Source organism: Strix aluco, chromosome 5 (assembly GCF_031877795.1).
Source record: "Strix aluco isolate bStrAlu1 chromosome 5, bStrAlu1.hap1, whole genome shotgun sequence".
Taxonomy (NCBI): domain Eukaryota; kingdom Metazoa; phylum Chordata; class Aves; order Strigiformes; family Strigidae; genus Strix; species Strix aluco.
This window is the reverse complement of record NC_133935.1, coordinates 33,072,539-33,089,982: the sequence shown is the minus strand read 5'-3', so window position 1 is coordinate 33,089,982 and position 17,444 is coordinate 33,072,539. Positions and strand designations below refer to the sequence as shown.

Here is a 17,444-nt window from a genome sequence, read left to right as displayed (position 1 = left end):
CTGTTCGGAAGAAGTGGCTTTTCCTCTCTGAATTGAATTGCAGACAAGTGGGAAATCCATGCTTCAGTCTATACAGTGGATATTTTTGGATTGAGCATTTTGACTGTAGTCAGTGGGTTGTGAACTCTTCATTCCAGAAAAAAATGTAAATGAAGACCATCTTACTATTGTTTCTAACCTCTATGTAGTGGTTAGTCTGATGGCAAGTCCTAATGTTTGCTTATCTTAATGGACCTCTGTGGTAATAATACACACAATGTTCATAATCTGAAAAGAACATTATCCCTCCTCAGTGCTTCCACTGCTTTGGTGGTTTTGCTGTAGTGTAAACTGTCCAGAACTACATTCTTTTTTGAATGGCATTCCTGTAGATTTCTGCTCCCCCTCTATTTTTCCTGCATGCACATATATGCGTATACGTGCACATTGGCCTGGATTGGCTGGACTACTTGCTCTTGTGATGACCTCTGAATATTTGGTTGGTTGAATACCTTCCTGACAATGTAAGCTTTATATAGATAAGAGATTCCAGGGGAATACAGTGCATTCTGAGCTTTCTGCTATGTAATATAGAACAGGGATCTGAAGTAATACATGATGCTTAGTGAAAAAGTGGGCAGTTTTCTTATACTCGGAGGTAACAAGACTTGCACATCCAAAATAAAGACCAGTTAGCACCTTTCCCCATGTTGGGTAGATAAATGCTGAGGGAGAACCATCCACCTAGAAATCTGTAAGCAGTGCAAGCTGTCTTTTGAAGCAGTGATATCAGGTAGCCACACTGACAGGAACTGAAGCAAAACATGAATGCTAAGAGCAATGAGAAGCATGCAGTTCAGTACTTCAGACACCCAGGGCTGTATTTCAATATTTAATCCAGTCTACAATATTCATGGTTCCACAGCAGCCTTCTAAATACTGGTGTAAGAGGCCTGTGCTGCTGGGAAGAGAAAACTAGCCTACAAATGGTTTCTCATACATGGAAAGTTTCTCCAAAGCAGGTGCTTCAGCGTAAAGGAAAACCTTATTTTTCTTTAGCTACATCTTGCCTCAAGAGCTCAGACCTTCCTAAAAGACAGGCTTTCAATGGTTGTATGTTGATTCTAGTAATTCTAAACACAATGGTCAGCGTTGCTCTCTTTCTATCTGGGTTCCCTAGAATACTTTCTGTAGTTTAAGGGCTTAGTCTTTGCAAAATTTCTATGTCATGATACAGTTTTCATGATAAATTTCATTTACTTAATTTTGTAATCTCCAAGATTATTAAAGATGTGATAGATTTAATATCCTCTTCTCTCCCACCCTGGCTTCCCCTCAAATGTTCCTGCTGTTGTGATCTAAAACTTAAAGCTGATGGATTCCCAGTAACAGCATCTTGCTCAAGACTCTTGAGTATCTGGGATGCTTTTTCCCAGTGAGAATGGTATCTATTTGGGGAATGGCAGAGCTCAGTGTGCTGATGGTAATTTTTACTTTTTTTGTGGGGTTCTGGGCCAGATAATGTTTTAGGCCAACTTGATGTTTTTCTTTCATCCTTCCTCCTTAAAGGAGCTTGTTTTACGCATAGCTATGGAGACAGTGATGTTGAGAAAGATAAATGTCTCTTAAAGCAAAACAAAAAAACCCCTATCAACCTGCCAGTGTCTGAGGTGTATACAGAAAAATGCTACATAGGATCCATTATTAAACATGCTTTTCATGTTGGATTGAGAGATAAATTTAACACTGCTGCATTTTTCATGTGGAAAGAGCTGGCTTTGTAGACTTCTATCACAAACCTCATCCACACTGAGTACATGAGGATGCATTAAAGCTTCTTTTAAGAGATTCACTTACTAGCTGTTTCATTGGCTATGTATTTGTATGTTTATATTACTGGTCTGTCGTCTTTGTTCATGTCACTTTGCCCAGTCTTAGAAGTTCTATGGCTGGGGAATAGTGCTCACTTAGCTGAGTGCACCATGTCACCTTTAATAAAAGATGTCATGAATGCTTCTCAGGTGTCTTCAGGGTAGATCTGCTGGTTGGCACCTGACATGTCATATGCATTCAAGTGAATACAAGGGCAAATTTCAGTTAGGATATTCTTTCTTTGCTTTTTACCCCTTGTCACCCTAAGGTAAATAAGTAAAGGAGTACCAAAACAAATAAAGAAGGTACTGTTCTGTTAATGTAGAACAGTCGTGTTAAAACTATATATTCAGCAGTCCTCAAGTATGACTACCATTGTTTAGATTAGCATGCATCAAGAATGTAGGAGTAAGAAATAATTAAATAATAATGATAATAGCAACTTCTTGCTTTTTGATAAATTCATTTTTTTAAAGAGCACAAAATCACTTTTCAAAGTAATCTGAGCTACTAGAGGGGTAGATTATGGCCTAGGATCAACTATTCTTTATGAGTAGTTGAATTTACTTAAGCAGCACAAGGTACTTAAATGTTTTCCAAAAAATATACAAACAATATGATTATTAATATAAAAGGGGGGTTTATAACATGCCAAAATAACAGATCTTTGATAAAGCATTTGTCTTAAATGTCATATATGGTAAGTCTGCTCTTCATGTTAAATGAATGGAAAAGGAAAGTGTAACTCTTTTTTACAGAATCTTCTAGTGATTCTGTTACATGAAACCTGGAGAGGTTAAGTAATACATTGCATACTTATTTGTAATAAAAACACTGAACTATATTTTCAGTGTGGGTCTGAGCTCAATCTCTAAAAGAACTGAGTTGAACAGTTAAAGGTGGTCACATGAGCGGTCATATATTTTATAACTTAAGCTGAAATATTTTCAAGGCAATGACAATGTCACCTCTTTGCACTGAAGGTCGCTTAAGCTAATAGCCTGACTCTGGTGACTGGTGGAAGGGTATAAAAGGTGGTGGTCATGGTGAGAACAAAATAGGGCAATATATATACATATATATATCTATGTACTTTTCTCAAGGTGCTCTGGTAGGTTGACGGATAACAGTATACTGACTACCAAACTAGGATTCTCCTAGGAGACCATACTATGCTAGTCTAGACTACCCTGAGTCAGGTGGTATATCTTTATTTAATATTTATTTATAATTTATAAATATTTATTTTTTCTGTTGTGTTTTGTCAGCAGTCCTTTGCCCCAAAAAAACAAAACCAAAAACTTGCCTGTTCATTTTGGAAGAGGAACCTTCTTTACCATGGGAAGGCTCTTTCTGCATGCTTTTTGATGTCGTTTTGGATTAGAAAAGGAATGTATTGTTCCCCCTTAACCTTGGTCAGGAGTTCATTGCATATTCTCTTATGCTATTTTTTGGAAGGATAGTTCTGTTACTTTGTTTGAAAACTTATAAAGGATAGCAAAGCCAAAGAGTGCATTTCAGTTCTTTGTGTCTTTAAGAAGCATTCATTGAGATCAATCAACTATGTTTGTGTGAAGTATCTTGAAGTATGTAGTGAACTGTAGGGATATTCAGTCCATTTGACTGAAGCAGCCATATTTTACATAACTTCAGTAGCTTGACTTCATTCAGTGAGCTAATGATGATGACAAATAGCTCCCCACCCCTCCCAAGCTGGTTAGAGCTATCTCAAAATAAACTGAACAAGGAACAAAAATGATCCCTGCTTATCTTTTATCTAAATAATACCAGTTTGAGAACAAATAATGTTCAGGATACATTTTCTTAAAACACTTGGATGTATTTGCAGCAAATATCACTTCCAGAATTTAATACAGAAGTGTTAAAAAGTGTTGTCACGTGTGTACTTTTATAGTATGCGTTGTTCTCTGGAAGGGAGCTGAATGAGGAGAATCATGGTCAGAATATCTGAACACGAGAGTAGACAATGCAAGATACTGCTATGTACTGTGGATCTGGATTTCAGAACTAAATTGGTATAATCCATAAAATTTCACTGTTCTTGGTATAATAATGAAGTTGAAACTGGTTAACTTATTTTTGAGAGAACCTACATTCTTTCACACCTAAACATTTAATTAAATTAATGGCACTAGAAGCACAGTAATGTAGCTCAAGGACAATAGTTGAAAATAACTTAATGATCTGCTTTTAGATCATCAGACAATATATCAGTCTTATTTTGTTATCTGCAGAATGATTCCATAATCTTCCATGGGACAAATCCATGTTCATCGGAGTCAATCATATATGAAGTCCTGTCTGCTTGTACTTCTGAGAATTTTAATTCTCAACCTTGGAATGTACAAGGAAGAGCAGAACACTCTAAAGGGCTTACTGTTTTCCTTAATAGGATAATTTCTGTGATTTCATATGCCGAATAGCTAGTGCAAAGCAAAAGTCTTGAAACCGATTCGTCAGAAGATTTAGAAGTTGCAAGAGCAATGTTCCCTTTAACTGAGAGTCCTGAAGAAACTTTAAAATGAAGTTTAATCTAGCTGTTGGCAATATCTTATACAATCATATTCAAATTTTCTGTTCAATTAGCACACTAGTAAGCTTACCTTGAAGAAGGGGGTACTAGGTACATTGTGATCTGCAGGCCCCAGTTTTAGGTAAGTTGAAAATGAAATGAAACATTGAGTTATAAGTTAGACCTTGTTCAGTAGGCTGAGGATAAACCAAATTTTGGTAGGGAAAAGTAAACTCTCTCAAGGGTTAAGGAGAACTGAATGTCAAATAGGTTTTCAAATGTCTGACTAAACTCATAGTCCTCAGCAGAAGCTGTTGAAATCTCAACTGGTAAGTCGCACATTCACATCTTGCTGACTGTTTGCCTGCCAACTGTTACGGGATAGTTCATTCATCCGTATATTGAATGAATTCTGTATTTCTGGTTGCCTTGTTCGTATGGATCTGTACCACATAGCATGTTGATCATTCTAATAATCTGTTGTGATTTATGGCTTCCTCACTTGTGGACTGTCTTTAATACTTACTTTTTTTCTTGTGTGTTCTCTAGGACTTCCTTTACTGCTCTCCAGCCAAGTCTTTACTGTGTTTCCTTTTACTTGTTCTTCACTTATTAGATAATGGTCCCAGGTTTGACTGTGTGCTTTCTCCTTCAAACTTGGCAACTACTGTATTCATCTGTTTTGATCCTGTACTGCCCCAACCTCACCAATTCAGTTCACACCCTGCTTGGTTTATTAAGCACTGTGGATAATAATTTATTTTCTTTCCCTTTGATCTTCCTTGTACATAATGAAGCTGGTTCTTAGAGCTGTGGAAAAATATCAGATTTCTCTGAAATTCTTACCCAGCCTCCACTCTCAAGTTTACTTTGCACCTCCTACTTTGTGTGATTGTCCTGGTCTCTTAAGATTAATGACAAGTCCAAAACTAAGCCACTTTGCTTTCATTTTGTCCAATTAATAGATTCTCCTGCTTTTTTGTGCTAGTCTCTCATATGATCTTTCATAGATCCTGTCAACACTTTCCCTTTCTGTCTTTCTGTACTGCTTGTTAAGCCTTACATTCCAGGAAGATAAAAGGTGATGACTCGTGGATATTTCTAACTAATTATTCAGATCAAATCCTCATAGTTCTCCAGTTCTGGCTGTTTCACCAGCTTCCTTGTTGAAGTATACATTCACTGTTTTGCTTTCCTGGATAACTCTTCTTCCTGTCTTAATGCTTTTGTTAGCCCAGACTTTTTGGTTCTTAAACCATTTTATCTTAAGTATATTTTGCATGGTGTGCAGGGGGGAATGAAATAAGCTGGTAGCTGACGGTGTGTTCCCTTCATGTAAGTGATCTCAAGTCTTCAGTTAATGTTTGTGGCAGTTAAAACTGTCTACTAATTTATTCAGCCTGTTGAATTCTGTCTTAATAGACATGCAGTGGAAGGCTTGCAGGTTCAAACTTCAAAATAACAAACATATTGTTACCTTCTCAAGTATCTTAATTCTTAATTGTTTGGCTGTGCTACCAAACATTTACTGCTTGCAGCTGTAACTCAGAATTGACTCTTTCTTCTGCCAGAGTGCATAGCTCTGAGGTGTGTCAAAATCCTACCCTTTCTTTCAGAAGAAGGGCAGAAATGGATTCTTAATCATTGCACTGTTATTGTGTCTTTCTGGTACTTTTGTAACACTTTTCAGGTCCTGTAAGTGTTTTCTCCTTATCTTTGCTGGCAGGTATGTGTCTCAGGCTTCCAAGCAGACTAGCTTCCAGAATTGTATTTGTTGCTTTTTAAGTGCACCATCTTACAATTTTCAGTATGGTATTTGGAGTAGTTAAGGACAACATTGTCTTTTTGTGTAGTGATAACACCATTGTCAAGGCAACCATCCCTCAGTTCTCTTGCAAACACTTCCATGACTTGCTGCTTTGATACTTAAGCATAGAGCTAGAATGAATCTATTTATCCTCCCAGCCTTCTTGAGAGTTTGCTGTTAACAAGATATTTCTTAGAGATTGACAGTTTTCTGGTAATACTTGGGGAATAATATCATTCTGAGGAGGCTGCTGGGCATGAAATAATAGAAGTATTGTCTTCCACTATACTTAATGTTGACCACTTCTCCTACATGTTTGGATTTCAGTATTTTTGAGATACGACTTTGTAATTCTAACTTGGAAATTCCTTCATAAATAGTAAATGCTTTTCAAAATAAAGTATGTATAAGTGTTTGAAACCTTTTATGGTTTTCAAAACGCTCCAAACAGAAGTAGAATGTATGTGACTTTCAGTGAAACGAGTCTCCTGGATTTGTTGTATTTGTATAAGAGGCAGTGTCATATTCAACACCTAAAAATGGAAATAAGCTAACAGATACTGTGGCCAAGTTTGTCGTGTCTGGGATAGCATTTTTAACAAAAGAAAATTTCAGAGAATTTAAAAGTAGTTTTTTGAGCAGGGCACTGTGATTGGAGTTGGTACTGAATGTGGCATGTGTTGGAAGGTCTGAACATGTCAAGTGCACCATAGAGATTGGTATTAATGAAAACTGTGGCAATCTTAATGAAACAAAGTATATAACCTGAAAAGTTTTTCATTATTAATTTACATCTCTACTATCTAAAAAAAAATCTCTACTATCTTCAGTCCTATTTCCTGGATATAACATCCAGTTCTGTAAACTTCTGATACAGATTAGGCTTCTTCCACTAAAATATAGTGATTGTTCAGACTGTCATCTTTTTTGAAAATATGAAAGAAATAGGTTCCGGAAATAACTGTAGCTATCACTAACAGGTAGCTTAAAGGGCCTGTGATAAGTGTGTGTGACTGAGAAGGTTATTTGACCTACACATTGTCTCATAAAATTGAAGGGTATTCAATACAAGTATGAAACTTAAAATTTAAAATTGATAGAGGCAGCGTTTGTTGGTTTGTTTTGGGGTTTTTTTTACAAAATGTTTTCCACCAGTGATGCTGCTGGTATGCCTGTAAGGCTGTCATAGATGAAACCAATAAATCACTATGTGCCTGCCTACTTCCTGGACAAAAACAACCAGGGAACAATCAAGTGTAGTTGCTCATAGGCAGGTGGGGTATCATTGTTCATATGGCTTATGTATCTTGAGATTTAATGTCTAGCATAATGTAACATACTCTGAGACAGAATATTGGGGGAAAAATAGTTGAAAAGATTTTGGGCCTTTTTTTCCTCAGGGGTAGGGGGGAAGCCTCTGTGCCCATCCTCATTTCCTTCAGAAAGCAGTACTTTTAATGCTGTAACCCTGTCTTTTCTTCTTAAAAAAAAAAAAGCATTGTTTTGAAAGTAGAAAGGTCATTCTGTGATATTAATGTTCTGTGCCTTGACCAGTAAGTTTTCAACAACATAACTATCCTGTTTCTATTCTAGCAAGCTGTGCTGTGTACTTGTATATAATTTTTCATGTGTAAGGACTGGTAAATTAGTAAACTACATACTCATTTCATTAAGAAACACTGATAAACTCCTCTTCTTTTTCCTGTCCAGTATGATGAATTGGTTCCTGCATCTCTGACAACCAAATATGGAGGGTTTTATATCAACACTGGTACACTGCAGTTCCGCCAGGCATCTGACTCGGAGGATGAAGACTTTGCAGAAGACAAAAAGCATAGGCCACCTAAAGTGAGTGATCTTAATTATGGTTTTTATACAGAACTTACAGCTAGGTGGACGTTGGGAAATACTTGATACACTTAGAATGGCTCAGATGAAGAGGCTGAAAGCAGAATGATGCACGGTATTGTTTCACTGCATTATCTGTTTTGTGGCTCATGTACTAGCATTCTTGAAATAACTCAGGATGTCCACAGGCTGTCCAGTCTTATAAAACTAACCATCTGTTTAGGCAAGCTAACAATACGTGTCCATTTGTCATGAAGTCAAAGATGATTCAGTAATTTTATAAGAATTTTATTATGAGATGAGAACTTAAATTCTCCAACACTGCTTTTATGATTTTGAACAAAGCTTGCATGATTTGAAATTGTTCCCAGTATTCAGAATAACACTTAAAATATCTGTTAAAATAAACTCAGTGTGTAAGAATAGCTATATTAAAAACTATGCATACAGTCTTTCCCAAACAGTATGCTGTTCTGTGTACTTGGACAAGTTATGATCAATGCAAACATAATTGCTTGCATGTGATATTGACAAGTTCCATGCCATTCCAAGAACTTCCTGCTTTCTGATGTCCTTTCCTGCTCTATAATACTTTAAATTTTAACATAATTTTAAGGTTCTTGTATTGTGTCTGACTGGGATGGAGTTAACTTTCTTCATAGCAGCCCTTGTGGTGCTACGATTTGGATTTGTGACTAAAATAGTGTTGATAACACACCAAAGCTTTGTCTGCTGCTGAATAATGTTTGCACAGTGTGAAGGCTTTCTTTATCCCTGTGCTGCACCAGCAGATAAGCTAGGGATCAGCATGAACTTGGGAGGGAAGACAGCTGATCTGAATTGGCCAAAAAGATACTTCATACTATGTAACTTTATACTCAGCAATGAAACTGTGGTAGCAGAAGGAGGTGGTGGGATTCAGTCTTCCAAGGCAGCCATTGCTTATTCTGGCTGGACATCAGTCTGCATGTGCCTTCAGAGTTTTCAGCAAGAAAAATACTTTAATTCAGTAACTGTTTAAAAACTATTAATGATTGAGACTTGTCAGAAACTGCAATTGCTGCTAGGAATCCAGTGGTACTGTTTGCCTTTATGCACATTGAGGTATTTCATTCTGGCTTTGAATTGGAAAATGTAAGGAAAACTAAATGTTTCTTGCTGTAAAAGTCTTTTAGGGTAAAAGAATCATTGTCCTTTATTTGATCTCTTTGTCTAGATAGCAAAGTTAAAAGAAAGTGAAGATCGTGGAATGAAGAAGCGCAAGAGGAAAGATGAAGGCACAGAAAAGGAGAAGAAGCCTCGGAAAATGAAAGTTCCTAAGCAGTTGGGGTAGGTTTTTTTTCTTTAGATGAACCCTTGAAATCTACTTGAGGCTTGGTTTCAAGATTGTGTGCCATAGCAAGATTATCACAGCTGTTTAGAATATTGTATCTGTAAACTATAATAGCTAATAGATTTTGGGTTTAGAATTTGTGAGGGTTTTTGCATAAATAAGTCCTACAAACTAATTTTTTTGTCCTCCAAAATTTTGAACAAGGAATAATAAGGCATGACAAATTATAGAAAGAAATTTTGAGTCTATGATGAATAGCATTATCCATCATTGTTCTACCCAGTCTTACATAGCACTAAGAATTACATCTTCTAATGAAAAATAATTTTCTTCCTATCCCTTGGTTTCTCATCTGGAAAACTATAAGCATAGCTTAATTATTGTGCATGTTTCTTACTAACTTTGTGTGTGCTTTCCTGAGTTCTGAGTCTAGCATGGAAGGATTAAGGTGGTAGGTTTTATAATTGGCTTCTAGAAAACTGTCACTGGGTGAAAGTTGTGTTATGAATATTTGAGTAGGTATTGAGAATTTATTGATAGTATTTTTCATCCAGGTGATGAATTGGCAGAAAAATCCATGTAGATGTTGAGCCTGAATGTCAAAATTCTTAGCAGTGAAGATAATTTTTTTTAATGTACACAGTGTGCTTAAACTTAAAACAACCTGCCACCATTCAGGAGTCTGAAAGGCAAGTTTTTTAGTAGCATAGACCAGCTACGAGTTTAACAACTGTGCTGCCTTCTCCATAAATACATTGAGAAGTCAAAAGTAAATAACCTTTGCCTCAATGTGTACAAAACTTAACAAATCAGTTGGAGAGCATGAAATCACGTGAACAGCAAAGGTTTATGGTAATTGATAGAGTAGTCTGAAGATGGAAGCACAGACTATTTTCTTCTTCCCCCTGATAATTTTTTAATTGTACTAAACTCCCAGATTTTTGTTAAAGGTTGCTAAGGCCTCAAAAGTCATATGCATTCTAATGAAGGATTTCTTTTCTCTACAGAGTAATGGCCTTAAATTCACACAAGTCTGAAAAAAAGAAAAAGAAATTGTATAAAGACTCACTCTCTCTGGCTGCCATGATCCGTAAATTCCAAAAGGAGAAGGAAGCCATGAGGAAGAAGGAATCTAGTCCAAAACCTCCAGTGACTGTTGCAACCTCTACCCCTAGTAAAATTCCTTCCTCCTCTCTCAGTGCAGGAAATGATATCTCTGACTTGAATCTTAGGATCAATGATCCTGTCCTCTCCATTTTTGGTAGCACAAATGAAGGTGAGCTCCTGCAAGAAGCTGAAAGTGCCCTGGAGATGCTGGGAGACATTGACTTTGACAAGTTGCTTGATGGCACTTCTGATGGCAGCCCGGTATCTGAGCTGTCAGGAGAAAATGGCAATGTCACTCAGGCAACCTACACCTCTCAGGTCATGACACCCAAGCAGGTGCCTGCCCTCCCAGAAGGTCTGCCTATGCTACTTGAAAAGCGCATTGGAGACCTTCGAACAGTAAGTATGAATTCACTGGTAAGGGATTGCATTCAAGAATCTGAGAGAATGAGGAAGAATAATTAGGGCCTAAGTTGTCATCCTTGAATTGCAGGCTGAAACTCTAAAAAATGGTAGAAGTGATCTTAATGTCAGTCTTAATGGCTGTATTGTACTCAAATGAAAATGGGCACAGAGATGATGCAGGTCAGTTGTTAAAGCAGTGTTTGTTTCACGGTGGAGACAAGGTTTTCTAAATCTGCTGTGTACAAAAACTTGTAATGTTTGGGTTTTTCCATAATGGAAATATTAGTGTTACTCTAACTTGAATTATTAGTTTGTGAAATGGATGGGTGTTTTCTTACTTTGGAGGAAGAAACCTGAAATATGACTGCAGCTTACAAATCAATGTCTTGAATTTTTGTCTTTAACATAAATGCTAACTTGCCAGTTTTAAAAAAAAAAAAAGGGCAGCAAAAAAAACCCCACCAGAAACCACCCAACTACAAAGGAAAACCCCAAACACAGCCAACCACAAAACTGAGTATTTTTCTTTGAAAGGTTAGTATGGCGTCCAAACTCATCAAAAATATTAATGAAAAGTTTTAAATCCACAGGTTACAAACATCACAACAGCTTACTGAAAGGGATCAGAGCTACTAAGATGTTATATGCCCCTTGTTTCAGTTGTGGATGTTAACTTAAGTTGAGAATAAATTTGTTTGGTTGTCCAGATTCTGATATTAAAGCTTTTCCTTACTCGGGACACAGTGCAACTTTTCCTTACTCAGAGTAGGTTCTGAAAAAGCAGTTCAAGGTACTACCTTTTTTGGAAAAAAACTAAACAGTAGCAGAGCTTGCTTTGCTACAGGTTAGGGTAATGAAAAAACATGATGCTTATCTGTATGTAAATGTCTCAGTGTTCTTAGTTTTTTTTTAATATACTAAGCTAAATACAGCCAAGGGGTTAATATTTACTAAAGTGAGAGATACGATTTTTGTCTACCTTTGAATATTCAGGTTAATTTTGCTATGAATCAACAATAAGCGTCTAGCAAAACTGCAGAATGACTACATTAGGCCGAAAGTCAGGAAGTGTTAGTGGCCTGCCCCAAATTCATGCTGCTCCACTGTATAACAAGCCCCACCCAGTTGGAAGAAAGCTTTAATTCAGTGGCTCTTGGAAAACCTAACTCTTCTATCTTCTGCTTTTGATGTTTTCTGGAAGTTTGATGCTGGCTGAGCAGAGCAAGTCTACCCATATACTTGGGGAAAGCTAGACTGTGTGTCGACTTTAAAGATTGCAACTTCCTTAACTTCTGCAAATTGCAATCAACTGACACATCATCAGTGGGGAAAACATCTTCTAAAAAGCAGGAAAAAAGAAATGGGTCTTGACACATGCTTACCAGGCTCACAGCTTTAGTGCTCTTTAGTGCAAAGAACACTAAGAAATTTATAAAGCTGTAGGGAAAAGGCTATGTTCCGTGAACAGAGTATGATATATCTAGATTTAAAAAATACATATTTAGAAAGCCATTGACTAAATACAATAAAAACTTCTTGACTTCCTTTTGTAGATTAATGTCTTCTAGTTCCTTAAGTGGGCAATTCTGAACTACCATGACAGAAGACAGTATTATACATAAGCAGGAAAGTAATAAAATGGCTTTTTTCTGTTGTTAAGGTGACTGTCAAGATAATCTGTGGAAAAAAAGCCCCACACTTCAGTGATGGCGATGCAGTTTTTGAATCTGCCAATATCGTTCTCTTTAAAAGCCAGCAACACTATACAATATGACAATATAATGCTGAAATAGCCTTTTAAGGTCTACCAGGGTCTGAAATGTCAAAGCATAGCTTTCCTTCCACTTTATATAAACCAGAAGATGATGATGATCCTTGTGTTGATTATGCTTGAAGATACTGGATTTAAGATTTTCAAACTTGTCTTTTTGGTATCCTATCACTTGTAAGCATCTATAACCTTTCTAATTTTTTTTTTAGCAGGACAAATGCTTCAGTATTCTTAAACAGGTAGCACCATCCCCTCAGCAGCTGAATTTACAGTAGAAGGTAGTGAGCAGAATGCAGTCCTTACAGGAACTTAAACTCTGGTATCAATGTTTGACTGAAGTGGTAGAGCATTCAGACAATGGGCTACCTTATGGTTTCTGATAGCGTATCAGACTCCTATTTTCCTGTGCAGTGTAGAGTTCACAATTCCAGAAAATACTTTTCTTTCAAACTTAAATGGGTCAGTTACAAAAAGCAAGAACAGTAAGTATTTCATAGTAATAAATTTTATCAAGTTTACACTTGCATTTGAGCAACCTGGTCTAGTGGAAGGTGTCCCTGCCCATGGCAGGGGGGTTGGAACTAGCTGTTCTTTTTAATAAGGTCCCTTCCAACCCAAACCATTCTGTGATTCTACGTTGTTACAAGTCGCTAAAAATTTTAAAAGGCAGAATTAGAGATTTTTGATTTATTTGAATATTCAGCCTTGTAGCATGTTGGCTGCCTCTAATGTTTGCCAGCCACTATAATGATACCACACTTGTCTACTTTTCTGCATGCATATCCTTTTCTAGCTCCTTTAAGTATTTGCTGTGTGGTCCGAGTGACAGAATATAAGATGACAGTAGGCCTCTAAAAATTTTTAATTTTTTTTTCTTCCGTAAATCTGCAGAGTGGATGAACACTAGAGAGGTCTTACTGATTTTTGTAGAATGGTGCAGGGAATTCGCTTTCTCCTACAGGCTGTCATTGTTTGTCAAAATAAGAATCTAGGTGGTAAGAACAAAGATAAAGGGTAAAAGGATAAAGCAAAAACTTCTAATAAAAGGAAGTATGTATAAGAATAAGGCTTCCCCCCCCCCCCCCCCCCCCCCCCACTCCAAACACACTCAGGAAGAAACCAGCCCAAAATATTAGAGATACAGTCTAAACATGGTGAGAACATGGGACAACACCAGAAAAGAGGGATGAGGTACATAATCCCTTTGTAGGAATTGCAATGAAGGATTGAGATGGATTGAAGAAGGCTGGGAAGTTGTAACTGGGTGAGGCACATAAGAGGTAGAAAAGGAGTCTTTCATAGATTGAGAGTAAAATGTGTTGATGCTCTTGCCTGTTTGATTTGTCAGGCAGTGCTCCTCTTTTTAAACCAAGCAGTTGTAGTAGACTGTTGCTGATGGCGAGGCAATGAAACATCTCTACCATTTTCTTTCTTCATGGTTATTAAAAGATGAACATGTTAATATCAGTGATCCAAGTAGATTCTAAATAGAATGATTGTTTGCCCTAGAGCAAGGACTTTTTGAGTTAAGGGAGAAGCTGCTGCCCGAGCATTCACATACCAGTGAGGGAGTTGCATGCATACCACCCAAGACTTTAACTGCTAGGACTGGACTCCCTTTGCAGGGAGTTAGTCCAGGGAGCTGATGGGTGCACCTTTTGATTCCTCTCACACTCACAGTTCAGTACTTCTTCCCTCAGGCTCAACCCTAGGTTCCCCAAAGCAGAATCTCTAGTCAAGGCTTTAAAAATAAAAAGTGTAATTTATTTTCTCTATGGTGGACTAATTTAGACAGCTCAAGTTGGGTGCCTCGGAGAGGGACCCCAAACACTAAAGTCCCTGGGCAATTACACCCTTACAATCTAAGTTCTCATCCATCACACCATAGTCTGGTCCAATAGTAATATTTGAATCTGGGGTTGTCTTCTCTCTCACTGGGTCCTTTTTCTCCTCTCTAGGCAGGTTCTTTCTCTTTTCTGTTTTTTAGGCTAGTGGTTACTATGTCTCCTTATCCTGGCTCAAAGGGGCTCTGAGGCTTTCTGAATCTTATTCCTCCAATCACAGAATAGGTCAGCATTAAGCAAAAGCATTAAGCAAGCTATGAGTTCTGCTTTGTCATGATTGACTACTTTCAAGTGGCTAAACAAAGTCCTTAAAGCCTTCCAAAACATATTAACAGCCTCTATAACTTGTATACATTCCTGTGCTATTGTAGCTTCACAGTCCTACTCCATTATTGCCATGTGCTGTTTATGTCTTGTTCAGGTGTGGTCCACAGGCTCATGTAGCTCAGTTTTGCCCCCTTCCATAGCAGAGTATAGTAATAACAATCCTCACCTTTTTTTTTTTTTTGAACAGCTGAGTATAGTTTGGTTTTATTTTTTCCAAGTGATGCTGTTATCTGGAAAATAATATGTGATACAACTGTAAAAGTAAAGATACAAAGGTTGTTGGGATAAAATGCTCTATGAACTTTCGGATACTCTTTATTGCTGTATTTTCAGGCTGCCAAGATGTTTGATGAAGAAGGCAGGAAGAAGTTTTTCACACAAGACATGAATAATATTCTGCTGGAGTAAGTGCTTATCTGTACAACCTTCCCTTTTTGGAAAGGGGGTGAAAGGAAAAGTACAGAAGAGGAAATAATATTGAGGTTGTTCCAACAAAGCCCTTAAAAGTCAATGAAGGTAGATCAGTCTAAGCTAGTTATTAGCTAAAGAGATTTATATATGAATACAATTCTTGTCATGACTATCTGTCTGTCTTTATTCAGTGTAAAGTGTTTTGTAGTGCCCTGTGTCCTTGACTTCATGTGCAAAATTCAACAAAACTACCATTATTTCTTCCTGTCTCCCACTTTAATAACTCAAAACACCTTCAGCTTTCATGAAGGAAAATGCCATCTCCTTCTACTCTGTAATCCTTCAACTAAGAGTTTAATATAGAAGGTTCTATGTTTGTGTTCTAAGAAGCAAAAAGTAATCTCTAGAAGTCTGTAGCAGTCAAAATTGTATCAAGATTGATGTGCAATGGTGGGAGTAAATGAAATTTGAATGATCATGTTCAGCATTGCTGGAGAAGTATGTATATGAATGGTTTCATGCCATTGATTAAGACTACTTCCTTTTGTAAAAAAGCTTATCTGAAAATGTCCCAAACTGCTATTTTTAGCATGCTATTTTCTAGATTCTATTTTAGCTGCTGTTTTCTAGAATGTGTTATGAATACAAAGCTTCCTTAGGTTCTTGTTCAGTTGTCATCTTCATTTTAGAGTGCCTCACTGGTTGACTGTCTCTTGTTTATTTGTCAGTATTGAGCTACAGTTACAGGAGATAAATCCTGCCATCCGCAATGGAGTGTACTCTCACCTTGAGGCTTTTGTGCCATGCAATAAGGACACACTGATAAAGCGTCTGAAGAAGTTACACCTCAATGTTCAGGTAATGACAAAGGGATTAGCTCCAGCATGAGTCAATTATGTAACAGTGGTGAGGACAGAATGCAGGAGAGTAGAGCAACAGACACACAGTCTCCAATAAAGCAAAAGAGTTTGGATCAGTTGCTAGATCCGCTTAAAAGCTTTTCTTTTCCTGTGTACCTGCTATTGTCACTACTTTAGGAACAAATATTTTAAGTATTTCAGACCCTTTATTTGAGAATGAAGTGCTTTCATCTTGAAAGCTGGGTACAGGGTAGGTCTTACAAATACTTTATATATAGTCACTTGCAGTTGCTTTTCTCTTAAAGAATATGTTTTCCTATTGAATAAAAAAATTATCTGTCATCAGAAATATTCTGACCCGCTTCTTTTAGATGAAATCCAAGATTAAATCTTGCAGAGGATCTGAGGATCATGAATGCAGAGATCTCGGAACTTGCTAAGAAAGCAAACACATTCATATGCTATTTCTAAGCAGTAAGACATAGTAGCACATAATCTTAGTTCTTCTCAGTAAGCAGTTATGATGCAGAATGTAAAGTTAGAAGATGTAGGAAGATAAAACATGTAGGGAAGGATACAGTATGTTAATGTTTGAAGTTCTTAATATTTGGAGATAATTGGAGATAATAGCTCTTACCTTTTGAGGTACATAATTTACATATAATTATCTAATACATATATTTTGTTTATTACCTAGGATGTTTTTGTACCACAGAGTTTTTGGAGGCTTGATTAATTTGGATACTTATTTACAAGTGTTGAGATACTCATCGGTCAAGTCATCTTGCTTTTTCCCCTGAGGTTTTCTTCCTTTCCCTATTTTGATTAAATAATGCTTTTTAATGAGATCATGACATAATGTTTTGGGATATTCATGATATGTTTCCTTGTGACTATCTTTCATTATTTCTGCTCTCAAGACCTACATGAGTTGTATGAGGAATTTCAAGTATGTGCATTTCTATAATGCTGTTGCACCTGACAGGATTCAAGTGCCATGTAGGAAATGGCTGTTGCAGTCAATAGTTAGTACTGGGAATACTGCCTCTGTTAGCGGGAAATAGTTTCACAAAAATTATCTGAAACACTCTTTACATTGCATCTAATGGGACTGCTTTGGTGTTTCTCTCTTCACAGGATGACCGCTTGAGAGAACCGCTGCAAAAGCTGAAACTGGCTGTCAGTAATGTCATGCCTGAACAGTTATGCAAGTATCAAGAGGACTGTCAGGCCCGCAATCAAGCCAAGAATGCCAAGTAGGTATTTGGAGTCTGTGCATGCCCGTTCTAGAGTCCAGCTGGAAGTCTGTCTCCATGTTGTTCTTTCCCTCAGCTCAGCAAAAGTACT

The 17,444-nt window shown here is 37.2% G+C and overlaps 1 protein-coding gene across 1 annotated transcript in view; it reads left to right on the top strand.

Annotated features, from left to right (window-relative positions):
* The window catches only part of UBN2 (ubinuclein 2), a 55,123-nt gene that overhangs the window by 12,747 nt on the left and 24,932 nt on the right, over positions 1-17,444 (top strand). The window contains exons 4-9 of the mRNA XM_074826833.1: positions 7,902-8,039; positions 9,256-9,368; positions 10,380-10,878; positions 15,160-15,230; positions 15,966-16,095; positions 17,235-17,353. Of these exons, the coding sequence (XP_074682934.1) occupies positions 7,902-8,039; positions 9,256-9,368; positions 10,380-10,878; positions 15,160-15,230; positions 15,966-16,095; positions 17,235-17,353 (1,070 nt within the window). The remainder of the gene's footprint in view (positions 1-7,901; positions 8,040-9,255; positions 9,369-10,379; positions 10,879-15,159; positions 15,231-15,965; positions 16,096-17,234; positions 17,354-17,444) is intronic.